Source organism: Schistosoma mansoni, chromosome 3 (assembly GCF_000237925.1).
Source record: "Schistosoma mansoni strain Puerto Rico chromosome 3, complete genome".
Classification (NCBI taxonomy): Eukaryota; Metazoa; Platyhelminthes; class Trematoda; order Strigeidida; family Schistosomatidae; genus Schistosoma; species Schistosoma mansoni.
Window position 1 is genome coordinate 419,323 of NC_031497.1, and position 17,930 is coordinate 437,252.

Below are 17,930 nucleotides of genomic sequence, written 5' to 3' on the forward strand. Positions count from 1 at the left end.
TACAATTAATAGAAATTCGCGCTCTCACCAGGGCAGTCTTTTAGTGGGAATCCTAACAGTGGTTGATAACACTGATATATTTGATCACATTGCCGTGTTGACTTTTAAATTCTGCACTTGCTACAATTAATCCGTTGGTTAAACACAGTTGAAACAAACAGTCACCATTATCTGTTCTTTGAACTCAGAATTCACAAGACTCGCATGTTTTTTCTGAGATTTGAAAGCTACCTGTAAAACTGATATTTTACTTCATTCAAACCATGTAGGCTAGCTCTTAATAAGTTTTCAAAACATACAAGACCAAACTATGTCGATCTCTAGGGAAGTCCTACTCACTGCCTTCCCACGAATATCCGACGCTTTGACCGGGTCGATGAATATGGAGGATCCGCCTGGGGGAGTTGGAGGACCCTCATTTCAAACCAGTGGTGCACATGGGCTCCAGGATCCTAAGGAAACAAATGGCGTATGAACCCATTGTTGGTCACCAGCTACCATAGAACTAAACCTCCTTACGTAGCCCCGCTGCCTTGTGAATTAGAACTCTAGATCAAAGGCTCGGGGAGTGGATTTCTAAGAAAATCACCTGCTTCAGTTTGGGCACCCAAGTAGTATCCCGGCCCTCACACAAATCGAATGATGAAGTGTCGTTTCAGGTTTACATTCTAACTAGTTATCACAGCCAGAAAAATTACAATGAAAAAAACAATTAATTATCGAAGTAGATACACCCATATATTTATATTTCACTGTTTATCTGAGCCATAATGACATATGAAACAATACATAAAACCAATTCAATGTTATAATCTCTTCATGTATACAATATGTAAATGCTCAAATTATACAAGTGATAATGGAGTTTAATTACTCTGAAAATAAAATGTAATTTTATTTTAAAATTCAAAAAGAAAAGAAAAATCCCTTCTTTATTTATGTGTTGATGAATGGAAGCAGAGAAAATTATCATCATCATCATCATCATCATCACCGGCAGTTATTGCTTATCGTTTTTTTTTACTAAATAGATAAAGTTGCTGATAGATCGTTTATGGCTTTCAATAAACGCCTAGAATAATCAACCAAATCTACTGGTTTAACATCTGCAACAACAACACGTAAACGTTCTTCATCCTGTGTATATATAAAAAGAAATTTAACAAAATTTAATTTAAGGGAAGTAGACTTGAAAATGTACCATAAAATAACTGGTAATATATGTTGATATATGTGGCTATTAATCGCACAACTTATTCAGGTGCGTTTCTGAAAAGTGTAAAACTTTTCGCTGTAAAGGTTACAGAAGGCCTAATCAAAGATATCGTGGTTGCTGACAATATGCAGCGAGAAGAATGTAAATTATTCAGATGTCGATTGACTGGGCTGCTAACTTCTAACTGGCGATCACTTAATATTTATCGCCAGGAAGGACGAAGAAGTAAGAAACGGAAACTTGTTGAAGTACTTTGTGCTGAGAATTCTATATTGTACCCAAAATATAATACTGAATAAAGCTAATAATAATAATAAATGAAATGAAATAAACGTTAGAAAGTATTCGGAAAGATATGGGAACTGACTGACAGAATCAATAACTCATGTGTTATTTTTTTAAACAGTATCTTTCGTCTAGTAAACTACACTTGATAATATGGAGTTTTTACTAAGTAAGATATTCAAAGTGTTTACACTTGAGCGTACATTCGTCCATACATAATAATAACGCGACTAACTTCAAATTAAGCTAACTATAGTTATATTTTAAGAAACGATGATTTAGGGAACCAATCAATTCGAGAATATGGTATCAATTTACTAATGATGTTGAGTAGTTTAAGATGGCAACAAGACGTATATGTAATCTTGAAATTAGATAAGGACCATATTGTAGTAGGAAGTTATTTAATTTTGAAATGTGGATCATTAGATTTCGATCCAGCAAAGATGACGATGATCAGAACCAAATCAATACGACAACTCAGAGAACATGATAATACAAGTCAAACTAAAAATAATACTATGAGGTGTGTGTGTGTGTGGAGATCCTTCTAAATATTTTTTCGTCCTGCTTATCCATGTACCGATACAATGATAATTAAGAAAAGCACAAACCGGTAATCCATGGGAATCGACAAACATAGAATGGGAAATAAATACACTTAAATTAATATATTAAAGAAGAGAAATAAGACACATCAACGACTTCTTACATTATAACGATCAACTTTAGCTCGTAAACGAAATATCCATGAGTTGAATGCTGACTCGATGAAAACTTTTTCCAACTGCGTTTCATCCTAAAGGGAAAAAATAACGAGAGAACAATTATGGTTAAGTTTGAATCGGAAATATTTTTGAAGGAACTCTTCAGAGATATTTGTTGGGTAAGTGGTCTAGATAAATGTAACAAATCAGTTTATGATTTAGTGAATATTCATCAACTCAGGAGGTTGGGACATGTATCGTATATGCCTAACCACTACTGTCTGTCTATCTGGAAGGGCAATGTTGTCTGGCATAAGCTGAAAGCAAAGATGGCTAAACGAAAACGTAGTATCAGTGATGAATTCAGTGATAATTGGACTAAGCCTTACGCAGACCACTCGGCTGGGGTCCGCGCGGTTATCGTAAGCAGTGGTTGGAGGCGTTGAACAATATGGCTCAGAATAATCCACCATTGTGCAGATGCATTCACTTTGTCTTCTTTTAGATCGAAAATCTCCAAATTTTCTTAGACTTTTTTTCTTCTCTCTATAACCTAATCCTTTCCATCCTTATTGATACTACTATCTCTTTTCCTGGGATAAGCACTAAAGGACTAGATAAACATGACTACTCAATGAACAATCAATTGTACATAAGAAAGTTACTTTAATAAACCGAACACCAAACAATATAGAATAGTTGATAAGACAAGAGGAAGAAATATTTACTTGTGTTGATTTTATAGTGCCTAACTTTTCAGCTGTCTGTCCCAGTAAAACTTCAGCAGCATCTTGGAAACATGTAACCCATAAATCTCCAGTGATGTCAGCGATTTTGGCCTAAAAACAGATTCAAATATTTAAAAATTGTCAAGGTAGGTAGACATACCATAGAAATTATAAATGAACCGACTAACTCGAATAATCGATACGGTCTATATTAGAAAAAACAGTTCAAATGTTCCTTAGAACGGTATGATTAACTTTATAATTCTGAGTCACGTTTTTCTAAACTGACCAACATTTATCCTACACAACCTTTTGAAAATATTTCATGGTGTAAAGTTTCACAACTGCAATTCTGAGTAGTGATCAATTAATATCTCAGTCCTACAGAAGAGAAGTCGAAATTGAAATAACTCAGCAATAAAATATACGACCATAGAAACTGGGTGACCTAGGTTAAAATCTACCAGAGGACATTAGATTGTAAGTAAACCTTGTTGACGTGAAATCAAGGTCAAGCAAAGTCTCCTGCCAACTACCCTTTGTAACAATTAAAAGTTGTTGACTAGCAACTTTGATCGTTAAAGTTCAAAATGTCATTATCAACTAAACGTTCAACTTGTTGATAAATGAGGCAGCGTAATTTAGCCTTGAGAGTTGAACTATTTCGATGGGTGTCATCAGTCAAGAATACTGTGGGATCTATCTAATAGACCTCCATTAACAATCACAAACTATTGATACTCTTGTAGCTTTGAGTTTTATATTTATTAAACATACTTAGTTTACTGTGTGACGTCTAGTTCATTAGTTTGAGTTTTAACATTATATATATATATATATATATATATATATATTATATATATATTCGTTAATGACGTTACACAGAATAAAATATGCTAGGTACAACTGGCCATCTTTATATATGTAGAAGTGTCTAATAAGTTCTTCTTTTGGCAATTATTTCCCATTTCTTAATTCAGATGAATGGTGAGTTAACATAAAGAATCGTCTCTTTAGTGTTTATTTATTTTATTTATTTAAACACATAAATATTAGTACAAGGAAGCACCGGATACATATGTGCCGCACAAATCTCATTCAATTTGTGAAAGGGCTGTGATACTGCCCAGGTGCCCAAACTGAAGCAGGTGGTCTTCTTAGGAGGCCACACCCGGAGCCTTTGACCTAAAGATCTGATCCACAAGGCAGTGGAGCACCATAAGGAGATGCAGTTCCATGGTAGCCAGTGACCAACAATTGATCCACACGTCATTTGTTCCCTCGGGATACTCGAGCCCATGTGCACTATTGGTTTGGAATGAAGGTTTTCCAACTCCCCTAGGTGGACTCGCAGTGTCCACCAACCCGGTTAAAGCGCCGGACATTCGCTTTTCGTCCTCTCACTTTCGTAAACAACAGAAATGCCACGAGAAGGCAGTGAGTAGGACTTCCCTGGCAGAGGCTATATATTCGCTGGCCATGTGAGAGCATTTCGAGAGGGAGAGCGGACTCTCCCCGATCTCGGCCGTACCAGGGCATTTGGGGGTATCTCTTTAATGACGATTTAAGAGATCTAGATGTTAAAGTAATTATTGAGATCCATGTAAGACAAGCACAATATAGGTGGTTGTTAGTGTACAACTACACCTATCGATTATTTGTAGCCACCTTAAGAGAAAACTATATAATCACTAAATTAAACTTTCTTAGATTGAGGTTTTTTCTTCATGGTATGCAGTCTCTAATGTATAATATAAAAAACCCAAAACATTTTGCATCCCTACATTCTTTAAATACTGCTAATAGGCTGAAGTTTGATAATAATTGGAGTTTTATGATTATTTATGGTAGAAATTGGCATAACATAGAGCTTTATTTAAAATATATCTTTCAATATTTATTTAAACACATAAATATTGGTACAAAGGGACACCAGATATATATGCGCCACACAAATCTCATTCGATTTGTGAAAGGGCTGTGATACTGACTGGGTGCCCAAACCGAAACAGGTGGTTTCCTTAGGGGGCCACACCCGGAGCCTTTGACCTAAAGATCTGATCCACAAGGCAGTGGAGCACCATAAGGAGATGAAGTCTCATGGTAGCCAGTGACCAACAATTGATCCACACGTCATTTGTTCCCTCGGGATACTCGAGCCCATGTGCACCATTGGTTTGGAATGAGGGTTTTCCAACTCCCCTAGGTGAGCTTTCCGTGTCCACCAACCCTGTTAAAGCACCAGACATTCGCTTTTCATCCTCTCAATTTCGTAAACAGTAATGCCACGAGTAGGTAGTGAGTAGGACTTCCCCAGCAGAGGATATATACGCGTGGTTATATGAGAGCATTTCGAGAGAGAGCGGACTCTCCCCACTCTCGGCCGTACCAGGGCATTTGGGGACACATAACAACAGCCTTTAATATAAAATTACATATTGCACTTGGAAAAAAACATCGCAATGATAAAGAATACGATTTACAAGTACTAATACTTTTTAAAGAATAAAAAATGAAAGCATGCTATGGGGAGGTACCAGTGGGGTTAAACATGATAGTTTTTAAGTAGAACAACAAAGGTAACACTTACCATAAGAAGCAAGCGCCATTTACAATCAGGTGTTTCCCGAGCACATTTTTCACATCGATATAACCCATTTCCTAAATCAATAACCTTTTTATTGCACCCTTCAGTAGAACAAGCTTGATACATGAAATTCTCCTTTTTCATGAATACAACAGTGGCCTATAAGTTGAATATATCATAATACATAAAGTATAGAGGCAAAAAAATAAAACAATGATCGATTCCGAAAATGAATAGACTATTTATGTGGGAAAATTATTCAAATCACAATAGGACATCAGTTTTCAGTACAATGGAAAGATAAGTACGAAAATCTAGAAAAATCATTACTACGGCAAATGTTAAACGAGGTTCTTCAGTATTAAGACATCCGGTTGCAAATGAACAATTACAAATTACAAACCCTACTTTAGTTATAATGGTGGCAGTCAGTCATCTACAATGTAGGACCAGGCACATACACCCATCGGTCCAAATTTCCATACCTTATTGGTACAACAAGATAAACACCAAATTCATAGTAGTTACTTTAATGGTAGTAATATATAAAAAATTGCATATAAGGATATGATACAGGGAGAAAGAATTAGTTGATAGAAAGGTATAAAGTAATCTCACAGTGTAAGGGAAGACAAAGAGTGTATACACCTAAGCCATTATAACTTATTCTGAGCTATGTCACCCAGAATCTCCAACCATTGGTTAAGATAGTCGCGTGAACCCCAACCAAATAGTCTGCATCTACCAACATGGTTCAGACAAGAAGTTTGTGACTTTATGGACTGGTACCACGTTTTAATTTGGCCTCCTCTAATTTTCTGCCATCCATCTCCAACACTAGTCAGCATTATGCGCCGTGGTAGTCGGTGCTTGGGCATACGTAATACGTGGCCCAACCATTTCAGTCGATGAAGACTCACAACCTCATCAACTGATTTACCATTATTCCCTAATACCCTGTGTCTAGGTAGCATCATCAGTACAAATATACAACTCACTTCACCTTATAATAATACGGAGAGTAAGTCATTAAATGAACACAACTAAAATGGACTATGTTCGTCAGAAAGATGGGTTTCCCTATTCATGGAGAATACAATGAGAAATTACGATAGGATATCCTACTGGTTTCTGTATTTTTAATCATGTCTGATAACGTCTCGAACTACATAGTAACACAACCTTTAGAATCCAATACAATCATTCAAAATGAGTAAATATGTGCTAAATTCTTACTTCCCGAGCACAGTGTTAGAAATGTGTTTTAGATGTTCACAAAAACCGTTTTTTTAGGAAAAGTGAGGATAAACCTACTGATCAAGAGTACCAACAGATTTGAAGCTAAGACTAAAGGTTTACAATGATATGTTTACAAGGTACTTGGCAAGATTTTATTTAGAAAATATAAATCGACCAAGATGAAGGATTCACATTTTTTTAATTCAGTTGACTAAAACACAACATCTCTCGACAATACGTTGTGTTGTATAAGCAGTGAGAGACTGTAACATTCAATGGTTCTCATTTCTAAGAATTACTAGAATACACTGAATCAATAGTACGAATTTATTGATAAATGATGACTTGTACCCCAAATGCCCTGGTACGGCCGAGATCGGGGAGAGTCTACTCTCCCTCTCGAAATGCTCTCACATGGCCAGCGAATATATAGCCTCTGCCAGGGAAGTCCTACTCACTGCCTTCTCGTGGCGGGGGTGTTGTTTACGAAAGTGAGAGGACGAAAAGCGAATGTCCGGCGCTTTAACCGGGTTGGTGGACACGGAGGGTCCACCTAGGGGAGTTGGAAAACCCTGATTCCAAACCAATGGTGCACATGGGCTCCAGTATCCTGATGGAACGAATGGCGGACGAACCTGTCATTGGTCAACGGCTACCATGGGACTGCATCTCCTCACGATGCTCTACTGCCTTGTGGATCAGACCTTTTGGTCAAAGGCTCGGGGTGTGGCCCCCTAAGAAAACCACCTGCTTCGGTTTGGGCACCCGGGCAGTATCACAGCCCACACACAAATAAATGAAATGATGAACTCTATTGACGATACTATCCCTGCTCATACTAAAAGCAAGACAATTTACATTATTATTATTATTACCTTTATCATTATTATTATTATTATTATTATTTACCATATCGCTAACTCACCCCCTTTTATCCCCAATTTGTGTAACCTTACTTTTCAACTTATACAGCAGCTCACCCATGGTGGAAAATCTGTCCTATCTAAACGATCTCCAGTCACTGTCTGGTTGAAAGTGAATGCTTCCACCGATTATGAATACTGAAGCAGTCTTTCTGAAACCACGTACGCCGTTCAAGCTGGCTTCCTTCAACGTTCGCACACCAATGCATATCAGACAACAGATAGGGCTGGCTATGTCTTTGGAAGGTCTTAATGTTGATGTTTGTTGTCTATCCGAGACCCGTATTCAAGACTCTAGTGAAGTACTACAAATCCGCTCTCCATCTGTCGCCTCGAAAAGCTTGTTCCACGTGCGCTTATCCGGGGACCCTGTGGCATCTTCGTCTGGTCTTGCTGGCGTTGGTGTCGCACTAAGCGCTAGGGCTGAGGCAGCACTAATCGATTGGATCCCCATTAACAGTCGGTTATGTGCTGTTAGATTAGAAAGTTCCATCAAAGTGAGAAGAAATCGGCGTGAGAAACGGTGTCTTTTCGTCATCTCCGCCTATGCCCCGACAGATTGCAGCCCGGATGCAATCAAGGATGAGTTTTACCATCAGTTAACAGTTCTTCTCCAGAAAGCGCGTTCGACAGATATTGTAGTACTAGCCGGAGACTTGAATGCACAGGTCGGGCGTCTAGGCACAGAAGAGAGTCGTTTAGGTGGCCGATGGGGACTTGTTGGTCGCAGGACAGATAACGGGGACCGTTTGCTGCAACTGTGCACAGACCACAACCTGTTTCTGGCCAGCACTAACTTCCGGCACAGTCATCGCCGGTGTGCCACCTGGCGTCCTCCCTCTGCATCCCAAGCCTGGACTCAGATTGATCACATCGCGATCAGCTACCGCTGGCGTGGTTGTGTACAAGACTGCCGCTCCTTTTGGAGTACCTATCTGGAGTCTGATCATGCCCTGGTCTGCGCCAATCTCACCTTACTTTTCAGTGGCCGAAGGATTGACCACCACCAACGGATTGATGTTAGTAAACTGGCTGCAACATCTGTTGCAAGTAAGTATGGAGCGGAGTTAGCCTCTAGGCTAGCTACCATCCCACCGAAAAGTATAGATGAGCATTGGTTGCATCTTCACGACGCCATGAAAATGGCGAGTAAAGCCGCTTGCGGCTTCGCGAAACGTCCCGCTTACAAGCACTGGGTTTCTTCTGGCTACTTACAACTGATGGAAGCCCGTCGGTCTACTCCGGGTGACCGTGAGTTTGACCACAAACGAAGGCTGTTACGTAATGAAATCGGGCAAAGCTTGCGTAAGGACCGGGAAGCCTGGTGGTCGGAGCGTGCTAACGAGATGGAAGCAGTAGCTGCATCTGGTAACTGCCGGAAGCTCTTCCAACTCATCCGAGCCACTGGCAGCAAGAAGTCTGGTGTGAGTGAAACAATCTACGAGGATGACGGGATGCCAATCACTAACATCTGTCGACGTCTTGGACGATGGGCGGAATTCTTCGAAGGGCAGTTCAACTGGCCTGCTGCTCCGGCAACATCAACCAGCTTGTCCTGCCCCCCATGGCCGGTGACGACTGATCCACCAAACGAGGCGGAAGTCCGCAAGGAACTCCAACTCTTGAAACGTTACAAATCACCTGGCCCAGATGACTTACCTCCGGCTCTTTTTAAAGATGGTGGTGACTTTCTGACTAAGGAATTGACTGTGTTGTTTGGAAAGGTTTGGGAGCAAGAAAGTGTTCCAACATCTTGGAATGAGTCAATAGTCGTCCCTATCTTTAAAAAGGGTTCACGTTGTTCCTGCAATAACTATCGGGGGATAAGTCTACTTTCGATTGCGTCCAAACTATTGGCTTCTATCATTCTTCATAGGTTGTTTAAAACCCGAGAACGATTGACTCGCGAGGAGCAGGCTGGTTTTCGTTCTGGTCGAGGATGCATTGATCACATCTTCACCCTCCGCCAAATGTTAGAACACCGTCATACTTATCGCAGGCCAACAATCGTAGTGTTTCTTGATATCAGGGCTGCCTTCGATTCGTTGGACAGGACTGTTCTCTGGGATTGTCTATTGAAGAAGGGTGTGCCTGAGAAGTTCATTAACATCTTAAAGGCCCTGTATACGAACACCTCAGGCAGAGTGAGGGCATACAACCACCTTTCTCCCTTGTTCCATTCGAGCAGTGGGGTTAGGCAGGGTTGCCCGATCCCACCATTCCTCTTCAACTTTGCCATCGACGACATCCTGGAAACAGCTCTGGTGGATGTAAGTAATGGCGGTGTGGATATGTTGCCTGGAGAACGACTTCTCGACCTCGAGTATGCGGATGATATTGTCTTACTGTGCGATAATGCCCAAGGCATGCAATCAGCACTTAATCAGTTGGCAATCAGTGTCCGCAGGTACGGCATGTGCTTTGCACCCTCCAAGTGCAAAGTACTCCTACAAGACTGGCAGGATTCTAATCCTGTACTCACCCTGGATGGTGAGGAGATCGAAGTAGTTGAGAAGTTCGTGTATCTAGGTAGCTATATAAGTGCTGGTGGTGGTGTGAGTGATGAGATTGATGCACGTATAATGAAAGCCAGATCGGCTTATGCCAATCTGGGCCATCTTTGGCGCCTTCGTGATGTTAGTCTGGCTGTAAAAGGTCGGATCTACAACGCGTCGGTGAGAGCAGTTTTGCTCTATGCTTGTGAAACCTGGCCTCTCCGAGTTGAGGATGTTAGACGACTCTCTGTGTTCGATCATCGTTGTCTCCGAAGGATTGCTGACATCCAGTGGCAACACCATGTTAGTAATGCAGAGGTTTGGCATCGTGTGTTCGGGCGCAGAGATGATAATTCAATTGGTGTCACCATCTTGAAACACCGACTTCGGTGGCTTGGACATGTTTTACGAATGTCGTCCCAGAGACTTCCGCGTCGTGCATTATTTGCCGACCCTGGGACTGGTTGGAAAAAGCGGAGAGGAGGTCAGTGTATGACATGGTGTCGTGGCATGAAAGAAAGCTGCAAAGGGCTAGCTTCTGTTGGTCCTTCACGACTCCCTGGCTGGGGTCCGAGAGATGGTGCAACACAGTAGCTAGAGACGTTATCAGATATGGCTCAGAATAGAAGCCAGTGGCGATCCTGCTGCAACCTTCTTTTACTTTCTACATAAAGAGTGGTTCTAACTTTCTTAACTGAGAGAGCTCTTCTGGTTGTACATTTCAGTCCGCCTTATCTTTTCATCCCTTCTCTTCCTACTTTCATTATTTTGTGTGGCGCATATGTACCTGGTGCCCTTTTGTACCAATATATATGTGTTTAAATAAATAAATAAATAAATAAATGTACCATTGACTATTTAATTTTAAGCTTTCCTGTGTGATAATATGTCATTTATAAACCGTATTGTGAGCAAACATAAGCTTTAACAAAGAAGAAAAGGAAATCCACTCACTTTACAAGTGAAATAATCTGCTTTTACATTAGCTCCTACACCAGATGCTTTAACATCTTGTAAAAGATTCCAACCGCCAAGAACACCAGATGAACTAGATACACCATCTGCTCCTCCTGAAGATCCAACCATTTCACTACGGAAGGTTTCAAAGTTAGAGAAGCGACCTTCATGTTCATACCAACCTTTTAGTCGTATAGCTTCAGGAATATTTGTAGGACTAATGAGAAGGGATGATGTTGGGCTTACAGATAAAGAGCGACCTGAAAATAAAAGTTATACTAAGAAGAATACCACATTAGGTTATTTAAGACGTTGACTAACCAATAGTCAGTATCAATAAAACTTTTAATCTATTGTGTTATAGGTCCTTAAGACAGGCTGTAATGAACTGCTTATCGTTGGATGGTTGGGGGTAGTAAGCGACAAGAAACGCTGCTTGACCTAGGTTGGCAGCTAGTTGGCACTCATCAATAAAGCGTACCACTAATCTCTAAAACACTGATAGCTTCTAGTGGATTCGAACCCGGATCGTTAAGTTTCATAGAGACGTTACCACTGTCAACTACTTCCAATCATTCAACAAAGGTACACGGCACGCGATGCTGAGTCACTTATACTAGTGACCACATTGCAACTTGGTCGATAGAATTCAGTCGACTCTAAGAACTAGACAAACATGATACCGACCAATTAATTTAAACGGCTCCCCTTTGTGAATATTTTAGAGTTACAGGTTTGGGGACAAGTAATATATGCTACAAGGTAAGATATGTCCAAAACATCATGTCTAATGAAGGACTAGTGAGAGCAGAAGACTTTAAATACGCATTGATTTACCTAGTTCTATAATTTCCGTATTTGTCTAGCAGTTTATTATGTATAGAATCCTTAATGAATGGTTCAGAACTTATTACTACTTACGATCTGTTCCTTTCCAGGATAAGTAAAGCAATCTTTACAGACATCTGTTAATAGGGTGGAAAATTCGATTTCACTGAAGAACTGATAGCTGGTAGCCAAAAGATTACCGATTTTCATTCAATTATGGCTATGTACTCAATACTTCTACGTTGAGCTTTATAATATAATAAAAATTTTGGACAGCATTCTCGATTTTATAACACATCAAAACGAGTTACTAAGAGCAATTATGAATTTAGTTGAACTTTAGCTCATAGTGAAAAAAAAGTTTAGCATTTTATTTAATGAATAACAAGATATAACAATCCAGTAAGGTTAAATAGTGCATGACAGTACTGAAAGATAATTGGTTAGTATTTTTGTGTAACATTAAAATGAATGAGGAATACTACGTAAAAGGGATACATGTAGTAAAAAGTACAGCTCCCTCAAGCCATAAAGTGATCAAATCATAGATTAAAAAAATACTTCAGGAATAACATACCATTAAAATCAGATATTTTTGCTGCTTTTATAACTATGACGGGATGACTCGCACCAACGAAATTTTCCGCTTCTTCGCCCCATAGTGTAAGACGTACTAAACAGTTAGAACTATCCACTAATCCTAATTCACGTTTACGTAGTTCACGTTGAGATGCTTTAGCAGTAATTGATTGTACTTCACCGCATTCATGAACAACTCCAACAATATCTAGGCGTTAAATTGAATACAAAACAATTTATGATATTTTTAATACGATAACAGAAAGGTTATAAATACAATAATAGATTGAAAGCTCTTCATATATACACTGACAACTACAACAGTACTTATTTGTGTTTCTAATACACTTTTTTACGAATTTGACAATTATAAAGGAAAAAATTATTCCTTACCGACAAAAGATCCAGGAGACTGTGTATCTAACTTTCCTATTGAAATAAAATTGAAGTGAGTTTCTGGCAAAGAACTAGTATCAGAATCTTCACAAGGCAAAACTTGACTATCGCTATGAAGTGTCATTTCGTAATCATTATTAGTTGTATTGAATTGTTTGTTAGCGGCTTTCAAGTTCGCTCGACTGACATAGTACACTTTATTGACCTATAGGAAAGGTGATATAGGAACACAGAGCAACAAATAAAAATTAATCTAAGAATGCTTAGCGAGTAAATTTAGTGTCAACCTAGAGCAGTGGATCAATGTTCATAAATTCGACTTCCAGACAACAAGTCCGAAGTTCAAACCCCACTTCATCTATATCAGTTTGAGAGAAGGGATAGAATCGCTATCCCTCAGATTTAAGATCTGGATCAAAGTTAACTAACTACAGGAATCCATACCTGGTAAATGAACTAAATAAAGACTGCTACCAACAAACTGAATGAGTTCTGTTTTTAAACAACATGTGAATGTGTCACTTTACCATATAAGAATTATCAGATAACTTGAACTCAGTGCATTCGACTAGAACGACGATAATGATAATAATAATAATAATCAACGTCTGCCAGCTTCCTTTTAGATCTTTTCAATGAAACCAAGATTGATTTACAAGCCTGTCAAACAGGGGTATATGATCTTAACAAAAAAGGTACTTAAACCGATCTATAGATGACCAAATGTACATCCAATCTTTGAATTATGACAGTTATTCGCACAGTATGAATTTCGTGCAAAAAAAGAACCAACCTCAACGACATAATCTCTATAATCCTAGGATTCGCAGTGATTCGACTCCTAACTAGAAGATGAAGAAGGCTAAATCACGAGAACTGGGTGTTTTAGATTTAGATTTTCTTTAGTACATATGTTACCACTTGGTGATAGCACTTGAACCCAACGATCAAAAGGTCTTCCACGCAGCAAATTTCCTGCCAGGAATTTTCGAAAATGTATACCTCAACATGGAAATTTTCCACTTACACCATAAAGGAACTAATCAGAAGTTGGTATCCGAGCTGAGAACAAGTAATGACGTCTATTACTAACAGTTTCTTTTTAGAGTTGGTAAGTGTAAAAATTACTCTTTTGCATTTATCGGAGATTGATTTGTCAATCTGATGTATGGATACCATACAGTGTAGTCAGGTGATAACGCTTATAAAATGTAATCTGAATTCTTTTAACAGAAAGTAGGAAATGGTGGGTTGTGGGCCTATAGAGAGACCAACTACACTCAAGTGTGAAGTATTCGAATATTTGTGATTAGTGTTTGCAACCATCTCAAAAATCTGTGTTGATGATTAATGATATGTATTTATTGATGCAGTACCAGTACTACAAATAATGCAGCCCTTTAAAAATTCTCCGTCAATACTGCCATCTTATCGTATAGCTATCTGTTTTAAGTAGACGTTAGAAATGCATCGACTGCATGAAAATTCAGATATTTACCCAAATGACAAACATGTTACTTGCCTCAATCATATCATAAAATTTATCCACTTCAGCGTTGAATCCAGTTACACGAATTTCACCGCTTTCATCAACTAGCGTAAAGTTGAATAACTTTCCATCACGACCTTGTTTGCTCCAAGTTCGGATAGCAGACTTTTGTGATACACGAGCACGTATAGTCCATCTATTCTGATACGGATTGAGGCTTTGTATGGGAAATACACGTGGGAGCCCACAACCTGGTGTTCCAGGAGTACTTGGCTGACCACCAGAGAAAGGACCAGTAGAAGATTTGGGTGGAGTTTTCTGTTCAGGTTCATATGAATGAGATGTAGTTGTGGCTGGTTTGGCCACGGTTGGTGGTTGTTCGGACTTCACACCACCTTATTAAACAGAAAGAGTACTAAATGGTAAAAAACTTATCACTAAAATTAAAGAAACTTGGAATAGTTGGTTACACTTCCAGTTAACAATATTTATTGTTGAAAGCATATCGGATGTATGACAATTTCGACCAAAAATCTCCATATACCACAATGTAATCATATTTTACAGTATTTGGGAGTTTTTATCTAGTAGTAAAGAAATTTTTAATACTCGCTTGTGAGGATCAGGAGCTTACTGACTACATCACTTAGTGAAATCTGCTTGGATTTGGACAAACGTGTACTATTACCAGCCCGGAAATAGGCAAAAGAGCTTGAAGCAGCGTAAGAATATGCATTTGATGTGTTACATTAACAGGAAAGATAGTTGTCATGACATGCAGTTACTTTCCACAACATCAAGAAGCACGTATAGTGACATCGAATTACGCTGAACATAGTGGAAAATCACAAATCAGTTAAGGATTTATCAGAAACTAACCGCATAAGTAGTCAACTTATGGTAACTATGACACTCGTTTTCTGTGACTTGCAACAGAATTTACTGGTTGAGTCATGTGAAAAAAGGACTTAAGCAAACTGAACTACAATGGTGGATTTGGTTATAAAGTAAGAAAAGCAATTAGTTGAGAAATTTTAGTCACACTAGTATAAAGAATATGAAAATATTGATTGGACACAGCCCATCACTTGTGATCAGTGTACCCAACACTGTGATTTTAGCTTTTCAGATTAAAACGTGTATCTACTGAATGTAAATTCTGATATCATTAGTTTTTTACCATTGTTGACAACCCAGAGCTAGTTTATAACAAGAAAGTTGTTTAACAACCTAGGATTACATATGGTATACAACGAAGAATAATTAGTGAGATCGATAGTTATTATGGATCCTTAGCAGACGGATGAAATTAAAGCAAGACCAGTCAAAACTATATGCGTCTTTCTACGCCTGATGTAAAAAAATCCGAAATCAAAACCGAGAGGCAAAAGAAGGACAAGTAAAGATGCTATTTAAAAAAGCTGGAACACGAAAAGTAAAGAATTGTAATAAAATGATTTCGGGAATTATTTGAAGCTGAATGCATCAGAGACCAATTTTTCCCCATAGACTAGCTGTTTCAACTAACATCCTCTATTGGCGTGACCACATCCAGGAACGTTCTATGGTAACATAGACAATACGTTAACGATAACTGACTATGATATACCAGACTGGTTTCAGATCATGGCTCGGTCATTGCGCTCATTTCAACCTATACTTCCTCCAACCATCTGCTTTGTAAGGTGATGATTTGTTATATACAGGTGGATGAGGGTTTACAACATACTGACCTGCTCTCACCCTTAGGAACCCTAAACTTAAATTCAACATCGCTAACATAGTACTAACACAGATAAATAATACTTCCCGGGACTATGAGCCTGTGAAGTTTTTGTGCGGGCGATTCCACATTACAATGTCGAGAGTGAATCAGGAAAGGCGCATAGAAACGAACTTATAATAGTATATGCGGAAATAGAAAACTATTTACAGTTATACAACTCTAAAGTAACGAAAAAATGTTTGACAAGTATGAAATAATACTCGAAATCGGGGAAACGAATACACCTAACCTACAACTAATGACCTTCTGTTTTGTCAGACATGGCCTTGTGATTACTGTGAGGAATTGATAACGGTCATTACGGCTCGGAATGAGACTTCATACATCAATGTCTCCTTTGATTTAGACATTCATACATGACGCACCTGAAGTCAGAGGTGACTTGACAACCACCAGACCTCTGAAATCAGGAACTACTTCGATATGCAAAATATAAGTAGAATTGTGATATCACAATAATATCAAATAAAGATAGATAAATTATGGACACAGGCGTACAAATTGGAGTAAAATGTCAACTTACCCGACGAATCATCCGTTCCAAGGATATCAAGATCCAAAACAATAAGGACAACTCTAGAAAGCAGTTACTTTGACAGAACGAATATACTTATTATTTTGGATGTTATTACAAACATGTTTCCTAACGCGGATTACAGTATTGTTGACCAGTTTGTTTTCCTCAATCAAATGGTTTAACTGTGTAGCGAGCATGGCGACTACAGGCATTGGTTAAAAATTAGAAACCTACATGAATGAGTTTTTACGCCATCAGTGAGCAGTAACCGATAACGATTTTGGCCACCGCCACCACCTGGCACACTTTTGAACCCCTGACAAGTTATGATAATAATTATAAGCTACCAACAGTTTGAGAACCGGCTCCTCCACATTTTTGCCGTTATTTATTGCCTATACAAGTACTAGAAATAAAATGTATCCTTACATCGATCGCGCCCACGGTCAAGCTAAACATTTTATGCCTTTGAATCGAAAACGTACCAGAGAAAATTACCAAACAAAACAACTCAAGGTCATCAAACTGAATGTTTCAGTTTCAGTTTCAGTTTCAGTTTGGAAAGGACAGGAGGCTTGGTGGCCTGTGTTAGTCCTGGCAATGATGGTCTCTCAGCTGATCCAACTTTCTTTTGAAGGAGTCGACGGATGGAGCCTCAACCACGTGCTGAGGTAATGAATTCCACTCGTTGATTATTCGATGGGAAAGTCGGTAGTCAGCTGACAAGTAATTCGTTCTAGGCTTGTGAACTTTTTTGGAGTGTCCTCGTAGATTTTCTGTTTTGGAAGACAAGAAAAATGAGGGCATATCAGGTGCTTCACCCAGAGTGGCTTCGGCATCATCCTCTGTCGAAGCCTCACAACCCGAAAATTTACAATTTTCAGGTCTTTTTCGCCAGCGTCTAATCTGAGCTGTAGTTCCTTTTCGGCTTCCCGTCTTTTAACACGGTCCGCCAACGGTAAGTCCTTACGGAGAAAAACTCCTGAACCCTTTAATTTGTGTCCATTTTCTAAGATTAAGTCGCGTTCGTTTGAGGATTTGAAAACGACTTTGAGTAGTCTAGACTGATTTGGTTTCAGATGCGCTAGATTTCCTAATCTATACACCTTTAGCAAGGTGACTCCGGGGATGTTTTTGGGCATAACTTGGTTGAGTAGTTGTTTTATCAACACAATGTCATGCTCAAAACGAGCTTTCG

The 17,930-nt window shown here is 39.0% G+C and overlaps 1 protein-coding gene across 1 annotated transcript; it reads right to left on the reverse strand.

Moving 5' to 3' along the window:
• Positions 1 to 1,023: 1,023 nt before the first annotated feature.
• Positions 1,024 to 17,129, reverse strand: Smp_121800 (putative replication factor A 1, rfa1; the record flags this gene model as incomplete). Its single annotated transcript, XM_018798828.1, has 12 exons — positions 17,080 to 17,129; positions 16,967 to 17,048; positions 16,826 to 16,934; positions 16,739 to 16,791; positions 14,448 to 14,824; positions 12,938 to 13,145; positions 12,543 to 12,752; positions 11,135 to 11,397; positions 5,527 to 5,682; positions 2,937 to 3,047; positions 2,214 to 2,300; positions 1,024 to 1,137 (listed from the first exon to the last, which is right to left on the reverse strand). The coding sequence occupies exons 3-12, from the start codon at positions 16,927 to 16,929 to the stop codon at positions 1,024 to 1,026; spliced, it is 1,683 nt and encodes a 560-aa protein (XP_018650678.1). The 5' UTR covers positions 16,930 to 16,934; positions 16,967 to 17,048; positions 17,080 to 17,129.
• Positions 17,130 to 17,930: the final 801 nt, after the last annotated feature.